Below are 14,805 nucleotides of genomic sequence, written 5' to 3'. Positions count from 1 at the left end.
CAATACAAAGTTTTGGTTAGGGGAAAAAAAAAAAAGAAAAAAAAAAAACCACACAACAGTTCTGATGAACTGCATGATTTAAGTTGGCACTGCTCCTCGTACGTGTTATTGAACTTCCCTGTAATCCAGCCAAGGATATGCCTGACAAAGGAGATTTTTGCTGTAGAATCCAGAAACAAGAGCTGTGCAGAATGGCTACTGCTGCAGCCTGTGGACACATTGGATTTACCTCAGATCCTAGAAGGACCACTAGTGTATCCATTTCAGTCAGTTTTCTGACTGCTAAAGTAATACCACCTTATCCCGTGCAATGCTTTAACACCTTGTCATTTTCAGTAATTCATACACAGCCTATAACTGGATCCCTTTTCCAAACCTTAAGCCAAATTTGACTGAAAGTACAGTCAAACTCAGTAAATCGAAATTCACTTGTGTCCTTAATGCACTGATTTCTTGTATAAACATTTTTTCCCCTGAATTAAAGAAGGAAAAGGAAAAAAAACTTACAACATTTGATACCTGAGGCTATGCAATTTTACTAGCTTGGAAAACAATTTGTTCTTTAGTAAAAGAAACCAACCATTTTTTCTGCATTTCAAATGGTCTTCTGTTATCAGGAGAAAAATTAATAACCTTTTGGTGACATCTAATTTAAAAGTCAACTCTTTGAGTGGGTAGATAATAGCAGGACAAGGGGAAATGGTTTTAAGTTGATGTAGGGAAGATTTAGGTTGGATGTCAGGGGGAAGTTCTTTACTATGAGGGTGGTGAGGTACTGGAACAGCTGCCCAGAGAGGCTGTGGATGCCCCATCCCTGGAGGTGCTCAAGGCCAGGTTGGATGGGGCCCTGGGCAGCCTGGTCTGGTATTAAATGGGGAGGGTTGGTGGCCCTGCATGCAGCAGAGGGGGGAGGGGTTAGAGCTTCATGATCCTTTAAGTGCCTTCCAATCCAAGCCATTCTATGACTATGAAAAACAGGACATGAAAGTATCTGTAGTAATTGCATTTGGCCAATAATCATAGCCTGATGCCTAGGATATTCACATAAGAATTCTATATTGCTTAGGAATCCAAAAAATGGAATGATTGAAACATTAAACTGTAGCACCATTAATACTTATTTTCCTAAAACATCCTAAGGACTAGAACAAAATCAAAACAGAACAGAAACATTGTGCTTACATTGCATTGATAGAAAACAATGAGTTGGTCGTACTTGAGTCTGTACTTCAGTAAAGTCTGGCCACATTTACAGTTCTACCAAAATGGTATTGGAAAAGGTCACACTTTGCTCAGCAGTTTTCTGCGTTTCATTCATCCTGTTTCCTTTTGGGCTTTTTGGGATTCCGAGATCGGCTTTTTGCCTTGCAGAGTGGACATATTGGTGCATTCCGATGAATTTGCTGGTGACAGGATAAACAGGCCTGAAATGCAACATTGCAACCTTTTGTTACAAACATTTAGGGCGGCACTGATACATTAGTTATTGGGTATCATATTCTAAGATACAGTACATAATAACAAAGACTTCTTGCTTTCAAAGGCAAACCAATGCCAATTTTTATTTCCAGGTCTCTGAAAAACAAGGCCAACTGAAAAACAAGACCATGTTGTTTCACACTGTTTCACATTGAAGTGAAACTACATCTCAGCAAACACGTGGTTTAGGCCTTTTTGTTTTTGTTTGTTTGTTTTTATAATTTCAGCATGAAAATTATTTTTGTTTAAACTTTCCACATTTTAAAGATCTCTACATGAGTAACAGCTCACTGAGCCACAAGTTACAGTGAAAACTGATTGCAGTTTCACAGAACTCAAGGCAGAGAGGGTGATTAGATGAATTCTACATATTTAACACAAGACACAGCACACTACTGTTCTGTTTCATACTAAGCCCTTTAACTTCCATTTGAATGAAGCATATTGCTCTCAGAGAGGTTTTTGCTGACCTAACCCTAAACATGAAGTACATAACTATGAAATATACTTACCTCAGTTTAACCCCCTAGGCAGTGAATCTTTGGAACCTGAGTGGAATAGATACACCTATAGAATTACAATTTTTAATTTACTTATTTTTTACTGACTACAGAAAGAGCTGAGTGTAACTGCTGATGGGATGGTAGTACACCTCTCTTAAGTGCTTACAGTTAGGCTGAATTAATCCACACATTAGTCTTGCACTGCTATGGAGAGTCTCAAGTCATAAATTAGTCAAATAAAGCAGAGCCTTGTCCTTAATCCTTGATGACTGGTGCAACTGGTTTAAGTTTACTGGGGTTGTTACTGATACGAACCCCTACAGAAAAGATCAGAACCAGGACACGTTGTTTTTCCTTTTTGTAAATACTGATCAAGTTTATAAGCACTGTACATTCCAATGACACGAAAGAAAAAACAGCACAATTTCCTAACCTTCATTGGAGGTGGCTGTTGTCTAAACGTTGCTGTCTGTCTGGTATCTTGCTTCCTAGCCACTTGCAGCTGTTGGGCAGCTGCTGCAGCTGCAGCCAGAGACTCTGGGATGGGAGGCTCCTGTGGTTCTGTCTGCCATTCAGCTTTCTGCTTTTCAAAGTAGCTAGACCAATAAATAAATTAATAATTAAAAATAAGCACCTTCTGGACTACGCCATTATTTCATGGAATATTTTGTCTTAAAGTATAATGATTTATATCTCCACGTTATGTTCCTCCATTAGAGTCAAGTTGCCTATGTTTAGACACATTTACATCTGTAAATATAACTGTTAGTATTTTCCTTTCCATTTGTACACATCAGAAAGAGTTCAGAAGAACAGCAATGACTTTCAGTTTCTAATACATCTTGATCTATAACTGAACAGAAATCTAATAGGCTATAAAATATATAATATACATACTTAATCTTTAATAGTGTTACATTCCCTTATGAAAACCTATTTTTATATTTTATTCTGTTAAAGTTAATATTTTAATGCAATCTTTGTAGTTTCAAGCTGCTTTCAATAGAAAACTATTTCTGAGAAAATCCAACGCCTCTTAACTCCTTTCTTCCAACTGTTAACAAAAATAAAACAGCAAAATAATCAGTAGCATCAAAAAATGGTGTAAAGCCAGACAGCGTTTACTTGGAGACTTACTCAAGGGACAGTTTCTCCTCTTCCTCACACAAGTCTGGCAGCCTCTGCAAGCCCAGTGTCATTCGCAGAGCATCTACATGCTCCTTTAGGGGTTTGTACTCCTCATGCAGGCGACGAGTAGATTCCAAGAGTTTATTGAGATCATTCTCAGACTGCTTGATAGTATTCTCCATCTGAAACAGAAGAATGAATATGGTTTTAAAAAGACTATTCTTTCAATAGCTCTCTGAGCAAAGGAACTGTATCAAAAAGAAAAGCTTTTCCTCACCAAAGTTAGAAGATATTGGAAACAACACAATAGTAAAGCAAAAAGCTTTGGTTAGAATTATCAAGCTAAGAAAAGGTTCCTGTTTCTCTTACTGCAGTAAATGGAAAAAGAGGTGGAAGAAGACTATGTTAGATAAAACAGAGAGAGAACGAAACTTACTGAGAAAAGGTGTACAATTGGGTAGAGGAACAGAAACTTCAAGTGGAAAATATCTGCAGTCTGTTCATCCAGAGCATAGCTTGTACTTGCTTGTAACGTGAAAATGCTTTATCTCTGGTGCAAAGCACAGATACCCTCTGACTAAAAATCACTGTACAGTCATGTCAGTGTCCTATCGTAATGAACTCTCCACTTAGTCCTTCTAATTGACTAATATTCCTTCTTTATAGGCTGTTTTTCTCTTATTTGTATTTCCTTCAGGCTTGTGTTTCTTACTGTACTGAGGTAATGTCTGGTGGTTCCACTCAAAGTGGAAGATCAGTTCTTTCTAACAGCTTCACAAATATCACACATTTTCCTGAAATACCTTTTCTTCCCAAACAAAAACAGTCAAAAATTCCAACTGCCTCTAACTGCTAAATGAGAAAAGACTTAATCATTTTCTATGGGACTGCCAGAATGAAGTTACTATGACTACTGGTGAAATTCTACAACGGACTTGGTCATCTAGCCCCTTGATCCAAATGCTTTCCATGCTAACATCGTAAAATAACTTGGCCAAAGCAGACAGGGGGAAAAAGAGATTTCCTATATTAAATTTACTTTGTAGGATCCCAGAATGGTGTTGCATTGTGAAGTCCAAACAATTGAACCAGTAATCATACATGGACACGTGCAATTCTACAACTTGCGGCCTTATTCATATACAACTACCATAGGCTTGTCTGCATCAGGACTGTTGCATACCACATTAATATCAGCGTGGATCAGACGCAGCTCCTCCACATGCGCCATCTTCTCTTGCAGCAGCAGGTCCATTTCTTGTTTGTATTCTTTCAGGTGCCTCTCCTCAGACTCCAGGGCTTCAAACTCTGCTTTTAGACGTGCCTTTATTTTTTCCATCTGCAAAGTCTTATTTCTGGATCCCAATAATAATTACAAATACAAAGGGACAACAGTAAGTAATTGCAAAATACTTTTGTGAGGCATCACATTGTAGGTGAAAAAATGCATGAAGCAGGCATCAGTAACAGACATGAGTGAAAAATAAGACTTCTCTAGTACCTTTCACATATTTCTGTTTCTGCACACATCCTGCATTCCGGTTCTTTTTATTTTTATTTTTTGCCAATCTGTAATAAAAATATTTAGAAACCCAGTTCATATCTCTGTCTTCAAAGCTAGAAATCAAAGGGTGTGAGTTTCAGGCATCAGACATTTTTAAGAAGCAGGTGAGCAGAGCAAACACCATGTTCTTGCTCTTGATCACATTTGTGACACGTTATTTTCTCTGTACCGGAAGTCAGAATGTGACACACCATAACCAATAAGCCAGCAACACTTAAGTGTTTATAAGAACAGCCCACATTGTCACTTTCCAAGCACATAATAAAGAGTTCTAGGATCCCTTGCTTCACCTTCTGTGAAACAAACAAGAATACACAATTCCCTTTTAGTCATGTAACATCTACTACAACTATCTCCAGACTTGTTTTCAAGTTCATTACGCAGTAGGCTTCCTATAGACACAGTGTAAAAAAGGGCAGGGGAAAAGGGAGCTTGTGTTTGTACTTAAGTTTCCTCACCCTCATGCAAAGTGAAGCAAGTCTGATTCAATTTCAACATAAGCAGTAGGGCTGAGCAGAATGTACTCTGTAGATTACAGGAAGGTGACTATCAGATGAACAGTAAAATCTAAGAACATGAATTTCACACCAATCCTAGAAAAGGGTGCATGACTTCCTTTCCCACCCAGACTTTGAGAAGGCCTTGTTTCAAGAACAGCATCTTTTCTCGCTCTTATTGCATCAAATTGCACAGTTAGAAGCATATTCTACTTATCTGCAGGGGCACACCAGAAGTACAAGTAGAAATCCTCCCTCTATTCTGTTTGCTTAATAGCAGGATGCCACCATTACACTAATGGCACAGTACCATCTCAGGACTTCCTTGTTATCTTTGGCTTTAACAGAGCTCCTGTTTTCTCTAATTCCAACAAAATTTTAGAGCTAGCCTGAGGACTATTCTTTAAAGTACATAGTAGATGTCTAACTGATTCTATTCCTTGTCCAGAGCTCATCCTCAGTCACCCTCCTTCTTGGGGATGCTCACACTGTGACTGTGAATCCTCTCAGTCCCCTTGTTCCTGTTTTCCAAATTAGCCTCAATTAGTGCAACATATGCTTATGCCCCAAGTTTTTGTAACCCTTTTATTGACTGCCTGACACATCACTAGCAGAGGGAATTTGCACAACAGGGTTTCACCAATTGCTGAAGACCACGGCAGAAAGCTGACTCAGTCAGTCCCTAGGACAACCAACTGTGGCCACCTGTTCCAAGAACTACAGTTTCAATTGTTCCCTCTCTCACTTCAGGAGCTTATGAAGCTGCAATAGATAAAAATAGTATCATAAATAATTTTGCAATATTGGTGGGGTAGACAATTAGATCTTAGAGGTCTTTTCCAACCTTAGAAACTTGATTAGGAATCAAAAGTAAGGTGAAGATGACATGTCACATAGCTAGAGGAAGAGATTACCTAAATATATAAAGTTTCTTAAAATATACACTGTATGACTTTAAAAAAAAAAAAAAGCCTCTGAACAAAAATGAATTACACTTACCCAATTTTTATAGATGAATAAATCAATTTTGAAATGGGATTTATGGGCACAGATTTATTTGGCAAGTTTTTGGTTTTTTTTTTTCCCCATTTGCTATACTAGCCATATAAATATTGCAAAAGAGATCATTGCTATCCCCCATTTTATACGTGGAAATACCTCATGAAAAGTATAATCCAAACACGCTGGTTTTCACCAGACATCATTTATTTAAAGCATTCACTTAGTAGTGGCATCTTTGATCAGTGAGACTAGGAGTATTTGTTCCAAGTTTCCACACAACACATGTTTATGACACGCATTCACCTAACAGAAAATAAATGACCTTCCACACTTTCACTAGGCGCTGACAGCTATCCTCCACAAAACTGCTACACTGAATGAGTTGCAGGGGATTATTTCAGTTCAAATGATTAGCTTTTGGTATAAGAAAAGAAAAAGCACACACAACTTTATAAAAAGCCCTTCATATTAACATCAGGTAACAGGCAATGATGCTCTGAAACAAAAAACAATATTGTGATTTCTATACTGCCTAATGAAATCGGCCCTCATTCTTTACCCTTCTAAGTTCTTAGACTGCAATGATAACAGTAGTAACTAATTGTGTCCCAGTATAACATGAAGCAGTGAAGCTGGCATCTGCTGTGGATAAGTTCACACATACCCTCTGATCTTCTCCTGGTCAGAACACTGAGTTCCAGTATTTACACATTTGCTTAATTTTACAGCTACAATTAAGTTAATTTACATAATGCATATCAATAAGTATGTGCAGATATGTCTGGACTGGGGGCTTATACTTTACTGACAGCAGTAATTCCATACTAATTGTGTTTATTTGTACACATCTAGGAAAGTAGGTTTTCAGAATCAGATTCTAGAATCCCAAAAACCCACCTGACCTGCCTTTAATATATGACAGAGAGCACCAACAGAAATAAGCAATTTATTTTATTTCAATAGCAAGGTTTTTTTTTCCTCTGCCTGTAGAATACTACCCTGAATGCAAATTAAAGCCTGCCAGATGCATCAAAAGTATATTTTCTTTGTAAGCGTAAGAAAGTCTCATAGTTATTTTGAATGAAATTCTTCACAGAATGAAAGGATGTAGGTACCTATTTTAAATAGGTAGTTTTTTGGCCACATTTTGTGAAAGGAAATTCAAAATTGACATCAGTGCCTCAAGCAGGATTTTTGCTTGTTTTAATTTATGTTCAAGCAAATTTATTAATACATCATCACATAGTAAAGCTATTTATTCACATTCAGCATCTTATACCATAAACTAATCTAAAAAATGTCTTAATTGCAGTGTTAACGTACTACTTAAATACATTATCAGAAAACAGAATGTGCCATGTAATTAGATATTTAAATTCAGTGTAATAATTGGACCTCAAATAGGTCATATCTACACCTACATTTTAAAAGAGCATGCCTAATATCTAAGTAGAAAAGCACTATTCTTACTCTGCAAAGCATGTACTATCCCATCTTTTTCTACATGTAGTCTTGGAATGCTTGACATAGGAATATTTTTGCCTGATCTTTGTTCATCCTCATGGTATAGCATGAAAAAGGCACAGGCCCATACACTGTTGCCTTCTTCACCTTTTTACATGGGTAAAGAGTGCTTATTAAAGGTGCTAATACCAGGCAGAAAGACACCTCTGCAGCAACTTCTGTGCAGAGCCAGGCAGCGGCTCCTTTGTCCACTGCCTGTACTGCAAACATACCCATCGACAGCCTCTCTTCAGCTGTCATGCCCCAAAACACTTACCACTTCAATGGTAATCCTTCAGCAGCTCACCCTTCAACTCTCAGCTTCATTTCAGATCATTGCCCACACTTCCTTTGTAAGATGTTTTGGCTTTGGATACATTAATTTCTGCTAAGTACTGACAGTTTAGGCCTTACCTGAATATCAGTGTCCTAAGTCCAAGAATGCCAACGTCATAAAGCATAGAAAGCTTAAAAGCTTAGAAAAACATACCCCTGAACAAATGATGCCATGCATTGGTGTCTATGATCCCTTCCTCTTTCAATGCACCGTTAGATATGCTGTATGGAGAGCACTATATACAAATTCCTGTTGTATCACATTGCACAGAACAGCAGAGCAAGACAGCTGCTTGCCTTTGTGGCAGATCCTCCAGATGATGACAGAAATAACATAGTGCCGTTGTTTCCCTATCCATCACCACCACAACACTGTCACCCCAGCACACAGCCCTGATCCTCCCTTCAGAGTGCTACTCAAGAAACAGCAGGCTTCTGCTATCTTTCCCTGCCAGTCTTAGGCACTGATTTCTCCACAGGCTCAGACGCTTCCCTTTTCCAGCAGACACATATACTCCACGCTCCCCGCAGGCCGCAATCTCGGAGCAGTTGAGGCTCCTCTTCCCTGGCAGCTGAGCAGCCCCACGACCACCCACGAGTTCCTGCCCAGCTGCACTCGGCCGTCCCAGTCCTGCTCAGACACCCGCTCCATGCCGTTCTTTGGGGCACACCCATCCTCAGCTTTCCGCGACAGCCCCTTCCTTTCCCAGCCTGTTAAGGCTCCTGCCACCGGGGTGGAATAGTGCAACTGCGTGAGGCGTAATACTGAATTTACAACAGACAGATTTAGGGATGAGAAATTATAATCCAAAGAGTTTAAGAGAAAGCACCCACAACCGAACACCTCTCCCCCAGCTGCACGGGGCTGAATCTGCCTTCCCCACCCACATGCTTTTCCTTCTCGTTATGGTATTACTGAGCTAATGCTCTGGAAACCTATGATCGTTGCCGCCGTTTGTTGCACATTCCGCTGGTCTTTCCCAGCTCCAGATGTGCCTTTTCCAACTAGAAAAAAATGTATTTTTAGCTCTAATCGTAAAGCTTGGGATGGTTTTTCTTTCCCTCAGTAGCACAATAGCTACTTTCAGATCGATGCAACTACTCTACTTTCCCGAGGAGAAAGCTGCTTCACGTAACTGATGCAGCACAAAGCAAACATACCTGATCTCCTTGATGCTCTCGAGTTTGCACATGATCTCTTGCTCATCTGCCATGCTTTTCACTCCCGATTTAAATCTACAGCGAAAAGTACAAAATGCCAGGGGGAAAAAGAAAGAAAACACATACAATAGATACAACGTAGTCACCCCCTCCTAGCATAAGGTCTCTGAGCCTGTGCGGTAGGCTCTAGCGGGATCTATGGGACTTAGAGTCCAGCTTCCTCAAACTGCCTAGGCAGACATGCGGCAGAAAGACTACAACACCCACAATGCAAAGCAGAGCTCCCCCTCCCCCCCCCCCCTTCTTCCTGCAAGTAGATTTTAAATCAGCTTGTCACGCCTCATTTTGTCAGAGGTTGTTAGGAGTGCAAAGAGGGAACGAGGTGCCCTCCTGAAGTCTATGCAATATTTAGGATGTCATTAAAATCAGGGAATAAGCACTAAGGGATCATTTGATGCGATGGCGATTTTGAGGTTCTTTCTCCTCCCTCCCCCAGCCAAAGCACGCTATAGCCATTATTACTACTATGCTGTTTTCTCCCAGGTGTTCTGACTTAGGAGTGCATCTGGAGCTCAGTAGAGACATATCTTATTCTTTGGGATTTTCTTCTGTATTTCTGACACTATTGGTAGCATTTTTTGTTTTGAAAACAAAAACAGTACGTGAATGCCAGGTTGAGAAGACTGACCATTTGCCTGAGGACATTCTAGCCATGCATATCAGAGCACTTTACCAGGACTGCTGAATAGACTTCCAGCCATTAGTCACACAGGTAATTATCTTCCTTCAGTTTCTGTCGTGAACAAAACATGTTTATTTTTTTGAAGACAACAGTTTTACATCTCAGCACTCTGAAAGACTTCTTCCTGAAGGATCCACAGAGTAAATTCCTGGTTCTTCACCAGTATACCCAAGCAATTACCCAGCAGTTCCCCAGTTTTTATGGTCACGCTGGGTTGAAAGATCAATGCATTATAAGAAGTGAAAGTTCAAGGCCAGACAGCAGGGAAACCAGATCATAAAGTCTTCAACTTAAGTATGTTTACATGCACAAGCATCAGTATCATAATCTAATGAATACAGTGGACCACTCATCAGTCAGTAGCATGAGGCCAATGAGCACAGGGCGATTAAGTGGGATGCATTACCCAATTGTTATATATGGAAGGCAAGTAAAAATGGACATAACACAGAGCAAAGCAGCAAGATTGGTAAGAGTTTTGGGGTACACGAAAGGCATCTGAACGTGACAGCATGGCCAAAGTAACATGGCACTTGGTTGATCTGTTTGAGTCAAGACTTGTTCTCACAGAACTAAACGTCTTGAGTCTGTTGCATACACGGTTGCAGACTAAAGGAAAACCGGTCCCCCTCACATGTGACTGTGCCTGGAATACTAGCAGACTAGAATGGGAGGTAATAAGCAGAGCATGAGCCACAGGAGGGTCACGCTCCGACTCCAGCTCTGAGCAACTCTGGATGGAATAGATGGAGCTCGTAACAGCAAGAGTCATCCTCTCTGTAAAAGCTGTTAAAAAAAGTTTTCATAGCAAATAATCCACTAGTCAGATGAGAAAAGTCTACAAATCATTTAATAAGCCAAACAGAAAGGTTTGGACAGATTTCAGTCAAATTTCTGACTACACAGTGTTTCAGTAGGAAAGGACACCTGGACAGTAGAGGATTCTCCGTATCATTCTTAACTATTCACATAATGTTGTCCACATTAACCCAGGTACTGCAGATCCCTGCTTTGAGGCAGGGGTTTTGCAATGATTAGCGATGAGTTATGAGGCTTATAGCCTTCTATTACAACAACCTGCTTCTTGTCATCTTCTTCAGTGTCCTCTCAGACATTCCCTCCTGGGGACTGAGTGAGCTATCGTACATTAATATGAATTATGAATGTTGTATATGAACATGAATTCAAATGTCCACAATAGGTTTTCATGCCAGAGAAAGCACTCAAAGGCCAGAAAATGAAAGAATGTGTCAGAGAGGAGGAAAAAATCATCACCAAAAATTACTGAGAATGAGAAAGGGTGGGCAGCCAGAAAGTTTGTCTGGAGAAGGGATGAGGTGCTAGATTCATACGGCTGCCTGGAGGGCTGGAAAACAGATCTGAAAAAACACCTAATCTGGAATTTTTGTTTGTTTGGGGCTTCTGAGGAGTAACTCCCATTTATCTGTAAATATTTATACACCCATTCATTTAATTTGAAGAAACTGAGCTGTATTAAACATTCAATTTCTTATGTACTTACCTCAAATATTGTCGAGTACTTTGTCATGTACTGAGTGTAGTCGAGGAGTTATACAGTTTTCTCTTACACACTCAGCTGAGCTAAGATGAAAACTATGAAAGTATCACTTGTCTTCTTTGGAAATGACATACACAGTTCAAAACAAACACAAAGAACCTACTGAGAAACCAGGCACAAAAATTAAAGCATATGAGAAAACTGTAAAATATTCTGTGTAACAAAAGGGATTCAGGTTTGTAGAAGGGAAGGTGACAGGTTGGCATTGTGTCCTTCATGAAAACTCTTAACACCTGTGTATGACATTAGAACCAGTACAATGCAGCTCCCTGCTTACTTTTTCCACTGAAAAAAATATATTTAGTCATCTTTAAGTGTTAGCATTTGTGCAAAACTACAAAACGTTAGCTTTAGAATAACAAAAGGAATAAGCAATCATTAGAAGGATTCAAAATTAAGGCAGACTATTTCATAACAACAGAGTAGATAGCCATTGCTTTCATCAGGCTTTAAATCAGTCTCTAGATAAACAGCAATCTTTAGGAGCATGCAATTAGCTTGAGCTCTGCATCCACATGAAATCAGGGCCTGCTGTGGTAACAAACACATCCTACTGTTCTCTCAGTTGTGAAATCATCACATCTGTCTTCCTGAGCCCTCTATCCTATGCTTCCTATGAAGTACAGTGAATTTGCATATTCTTCCAACTCATACTGGTTTGGGAAATGGGGCTTTTTTTCCCCCCCTCTCCTCATCAATGAATAATATAGATATTTGTATGTGATTTCTACTGCTATTGCTATTCTATTACAGTCAAATTTATGAATACTTTTTCAGTGTAACTTTCAGCAAAGTGACAGAGAAGAAAGAGAGAAGCATGTACTTGCACCATTCCTATCAGTTGAGGTGAGCAGGTGTGGAAAAGCCTGGAGAGATTTACCAGTACTTTGGTGTTTGTACACTCTGAAATCTCTGGTGTTCCTAGAGATGAAAAATCACTTTCCACATTGCAAAGTAAAATCTGGATGTCATGAGGCATGTTGCTCTAAGGGCAGAGCAGAGGGCCAAGGATTAGGACAAGCAGATTACTCTTTCAGCTCTGATGTCAGTACTCGCAGTTCAAGCGCATTCAAGCTGGTGGCATGCAGCATTTGTTTCATGGACTGGGATAAGTGCCTTTACATGTGCATGTTCCACATTTCATTGCACATAAAACAGATAGCGCTTTGTGTGCCCTGAAATCACAACACTGTTGTATCAGGCCTATTCTAGCGCTCTACAAATTTAGGTACGGGGAAATAAATAACTGTTCTCTTTCAACATACAGTTATTATTGTGTGTTTTTTTTGTTTTTTGTTTTTTTTTTTTCTACCCCCAACAGAAACTGAAGGGCTTACACACACAACTGCTATTGAAAAATAAACCTTTTGATTTCCTGGTCCTGAACCTTACTCCCATTTGAACCTTTAAAACCAGGCACTAGTAGACATACAATACAAGCAAAAATCAGTACCACCATGCTATTGAGCACAAGTTTGAACTTCACTGCATTTAAAAAATTAAGTATTTCTTCAGTCCGCATACCGTTATCACTAGTGACAAGTAGCACAGAACAGTTCCAAATTGCAAGAATGACTACTCTCCCCCACATTTAACACTAACATGATGGAAAGGGCAGCAGTAACAGCAAAGCAGCAAAATCCCACACTGCAACAAGCAACAACTCATCTAAATTCAACAGCACAAAAATAAAGGAAAGAACTTACCTTCAAAAGGCTTGTTACACAGGGACCTCCAGCAAAACACCCCCCCTTCCCCTGCCAACCCTTAAATGAGGGCTGGGGAGGGGTGGATCCTGGCTCCACCCTTTCCATCACCCAGATACATTGCATGCACCTGAGCTCCCCTGGTCTGGCCCTGCCTTCCCACCAGGTGCTCTATCACTGCTTCAGGCTGCAACTCAGCATTTCTGTCTACACCACTTTTGTAATCATCCTCACTACAGTAATTAACTCTATAACGCTGGGATGTAATGGTGACTTTTTTTTCCCCCAGTATGTTCTGGGTTTAACATGTTACTGCATATCTTTTTATTTATTCACTACTTTCTTTAAAAAATGCTATTACGTTCTGTGTTCTTTCCTCATTACAGAAAGCTTATACTCATCATCACATCTGCTGGACTTTTTCCACACACATAGAGGGGAAATATTATAAGTGAAATGTTGTTTTCAGGATGATTTGGGAAGCCAGAGGCAGTCACAAGCAACGCTGACAGGTGCAAATAGCATGCCAGCTCTGAGATCTTAAGATTATTTTATCAGCTCTGGAAGCACTGGTTATTTCTTTAGTTAATCCTTCAAAGTATGCTGTGAGAATATCCATCAATAGCCTAGATCTGGCAGTGGTGCCAGATCTAAGGCCCAAAGATGGGCCTAAATATATTTAAATTTCACAGAACCACAGAGTTGCAGGGATTGGAAGGGACCTCAAGAGATCATGGAGTCCACCCCCCTGCTAAAGCAGGTACTCTACAACACGTGGCACAAGTAGGCATCCAGCTGGGTCTTGAATAACTCCATTGAAGGAGACTCCACAACCTCCCTGGGCAATCTGTTCCATACTCTGTCACCCCTCTCCTAAAGAAGTGCTTCCATGTGTTAGTACAGAACTTCCTGTGTTCAAGTTTTAGGCCATTAGTCCTTGTCCTATCGCTACACTCCATCAAGAAGAGACTCGCCTCATCCATTTGCCTCCAACCTCCCTTCAGGTATTTCTAAACATTTATCAGATCCCCCCTCTGTCTTCTTTTCCCCAGGCTGAACAGATCCAGTTCACTCAGCCCTTCCTCACAAGAGAGATGCTCCAGGCCCTTCACCATCTTTGTGGCCCTCTGCTGGACTTCTAGGAGATCCTTGTCTTTTTTCAACCAGGGAGCCCAGAACTGGACACAACAGTCTAAATGCAGCCTCACCACAGCAGAGTAGAGGGGGAGGATCACTTCCCTCGATCTGCTGGCCACGCTCTTAGTAATGCACCCCAGAATTCAGTCACGTCTTTTATTTCATCTTCCATCCCATTAATCTGCAAAACTGGGAAAACGTCTCTAGTACTGCACATCATCCTTACCCCAACCACACTGATTTCAATAAAGGCACTAGGTAGCCTTTTTCCCATTCTTTTGTGTAACTCGAGCACATCAGCCACTCGAGGACTTATTTCCAAGGGACTCTTGAGTTGTAAGACATTGGTTACGAGCAAGAGAATATCTCAATGGCGGACTTCCTTGCCGAAACGCGCCCGAGAAGCACCGCAGCACGCCTACTAGCGCCGCGCGTGACTACGGCCGCGCGCCCGCCGCTCGCCCCGCC

At 40.4% G+C, this 14,805-nt stretch overlaps 1 protein-coding gene across 2 annotated transcripts; it reads right to left on the bottom strand.

The window, feature by feature from the left end:
- Positions 1-899: 899 nt before the first annotated feature.
- ZC4H2 (zinc finger C4H2-type containing) lies at positions 900-13,279 on the bottom strand. 2 transcript variants are annotated; one of them, XM_042886490.1, is made up of 7 exons: positions 11,438-13,279; positions 9,907-9,966; positions 9,174-9,248; positions 4,294-4,465; positions 3,120-3,292; positions 2,416-2,578; positions 900-1,424 (listed from the first exon to the last, which is right to left on the bottom strand). In XM_042886490.1, exons 3-7 carry the CDS (start codon positions 9,224-9,226, stop codon positions 1,311-1,313), a joined length of 675 nt encoding a protein of 224 aa, XP_042742424.1. In that variant the 5' UTR covers positions 9,227-9,248; positions 9,907-9,966; positions 11,438-13,279; the 3' UTR covers positions 900-1,310. The 2 variants fall into 2 exon arrangements, with proteins under 2 accessions (XP_042742424.1, XP_042742425.1); XM_042886491.1 differs by having other exon boundaries at positions 9,862-13,279.
- Positions 13,280-14,805: the final 1,526 nt, after the last annotated feature.

This window comes from Lagopus leucura, unplaced genomic scaffold (genome assembly GCF_019238085.1).
Source record: "Lagopus leucura isolate 7727_CA_CO unplaced genomic scaffold, USGS_WTPT01 Super-Scaffold_100057, whole genome shotgun sequence".
NCBI lineage: Eukaryota > Metazoa > Chordata > Aves > Galliformes > Phasianidae > Lagopus > Lagopus leucura.
This window is presented reverse-complemented; position numbering and strand designations above follow the sequence as displayed.

Bases quoted from the DNA above. Each gene is read 5' to 3' on its own strand.
- ZC4H2 (XM_042886491.1), bottom strand. From the start codon at position 9,226: ATGGCAGATGAGCAAGAGATCATGTGCAAACTCGAGAGCATCAAGGAG. The intron at 2,579-3,119 runs GTAAGTCTCCAA...TTATTGGTCTAG, and splicing joins GAGGAGAAACTGTCCCTTGA to CTACTTTGAAAAGCAGAAAG. The intron at 1,425-2,415 runs GTTAGGAAATTG...GTTGCATTTCAG, and splicing joins AACAGCCACCTCCAATGAAG to GCCTGTTTATCCTGTCACCA.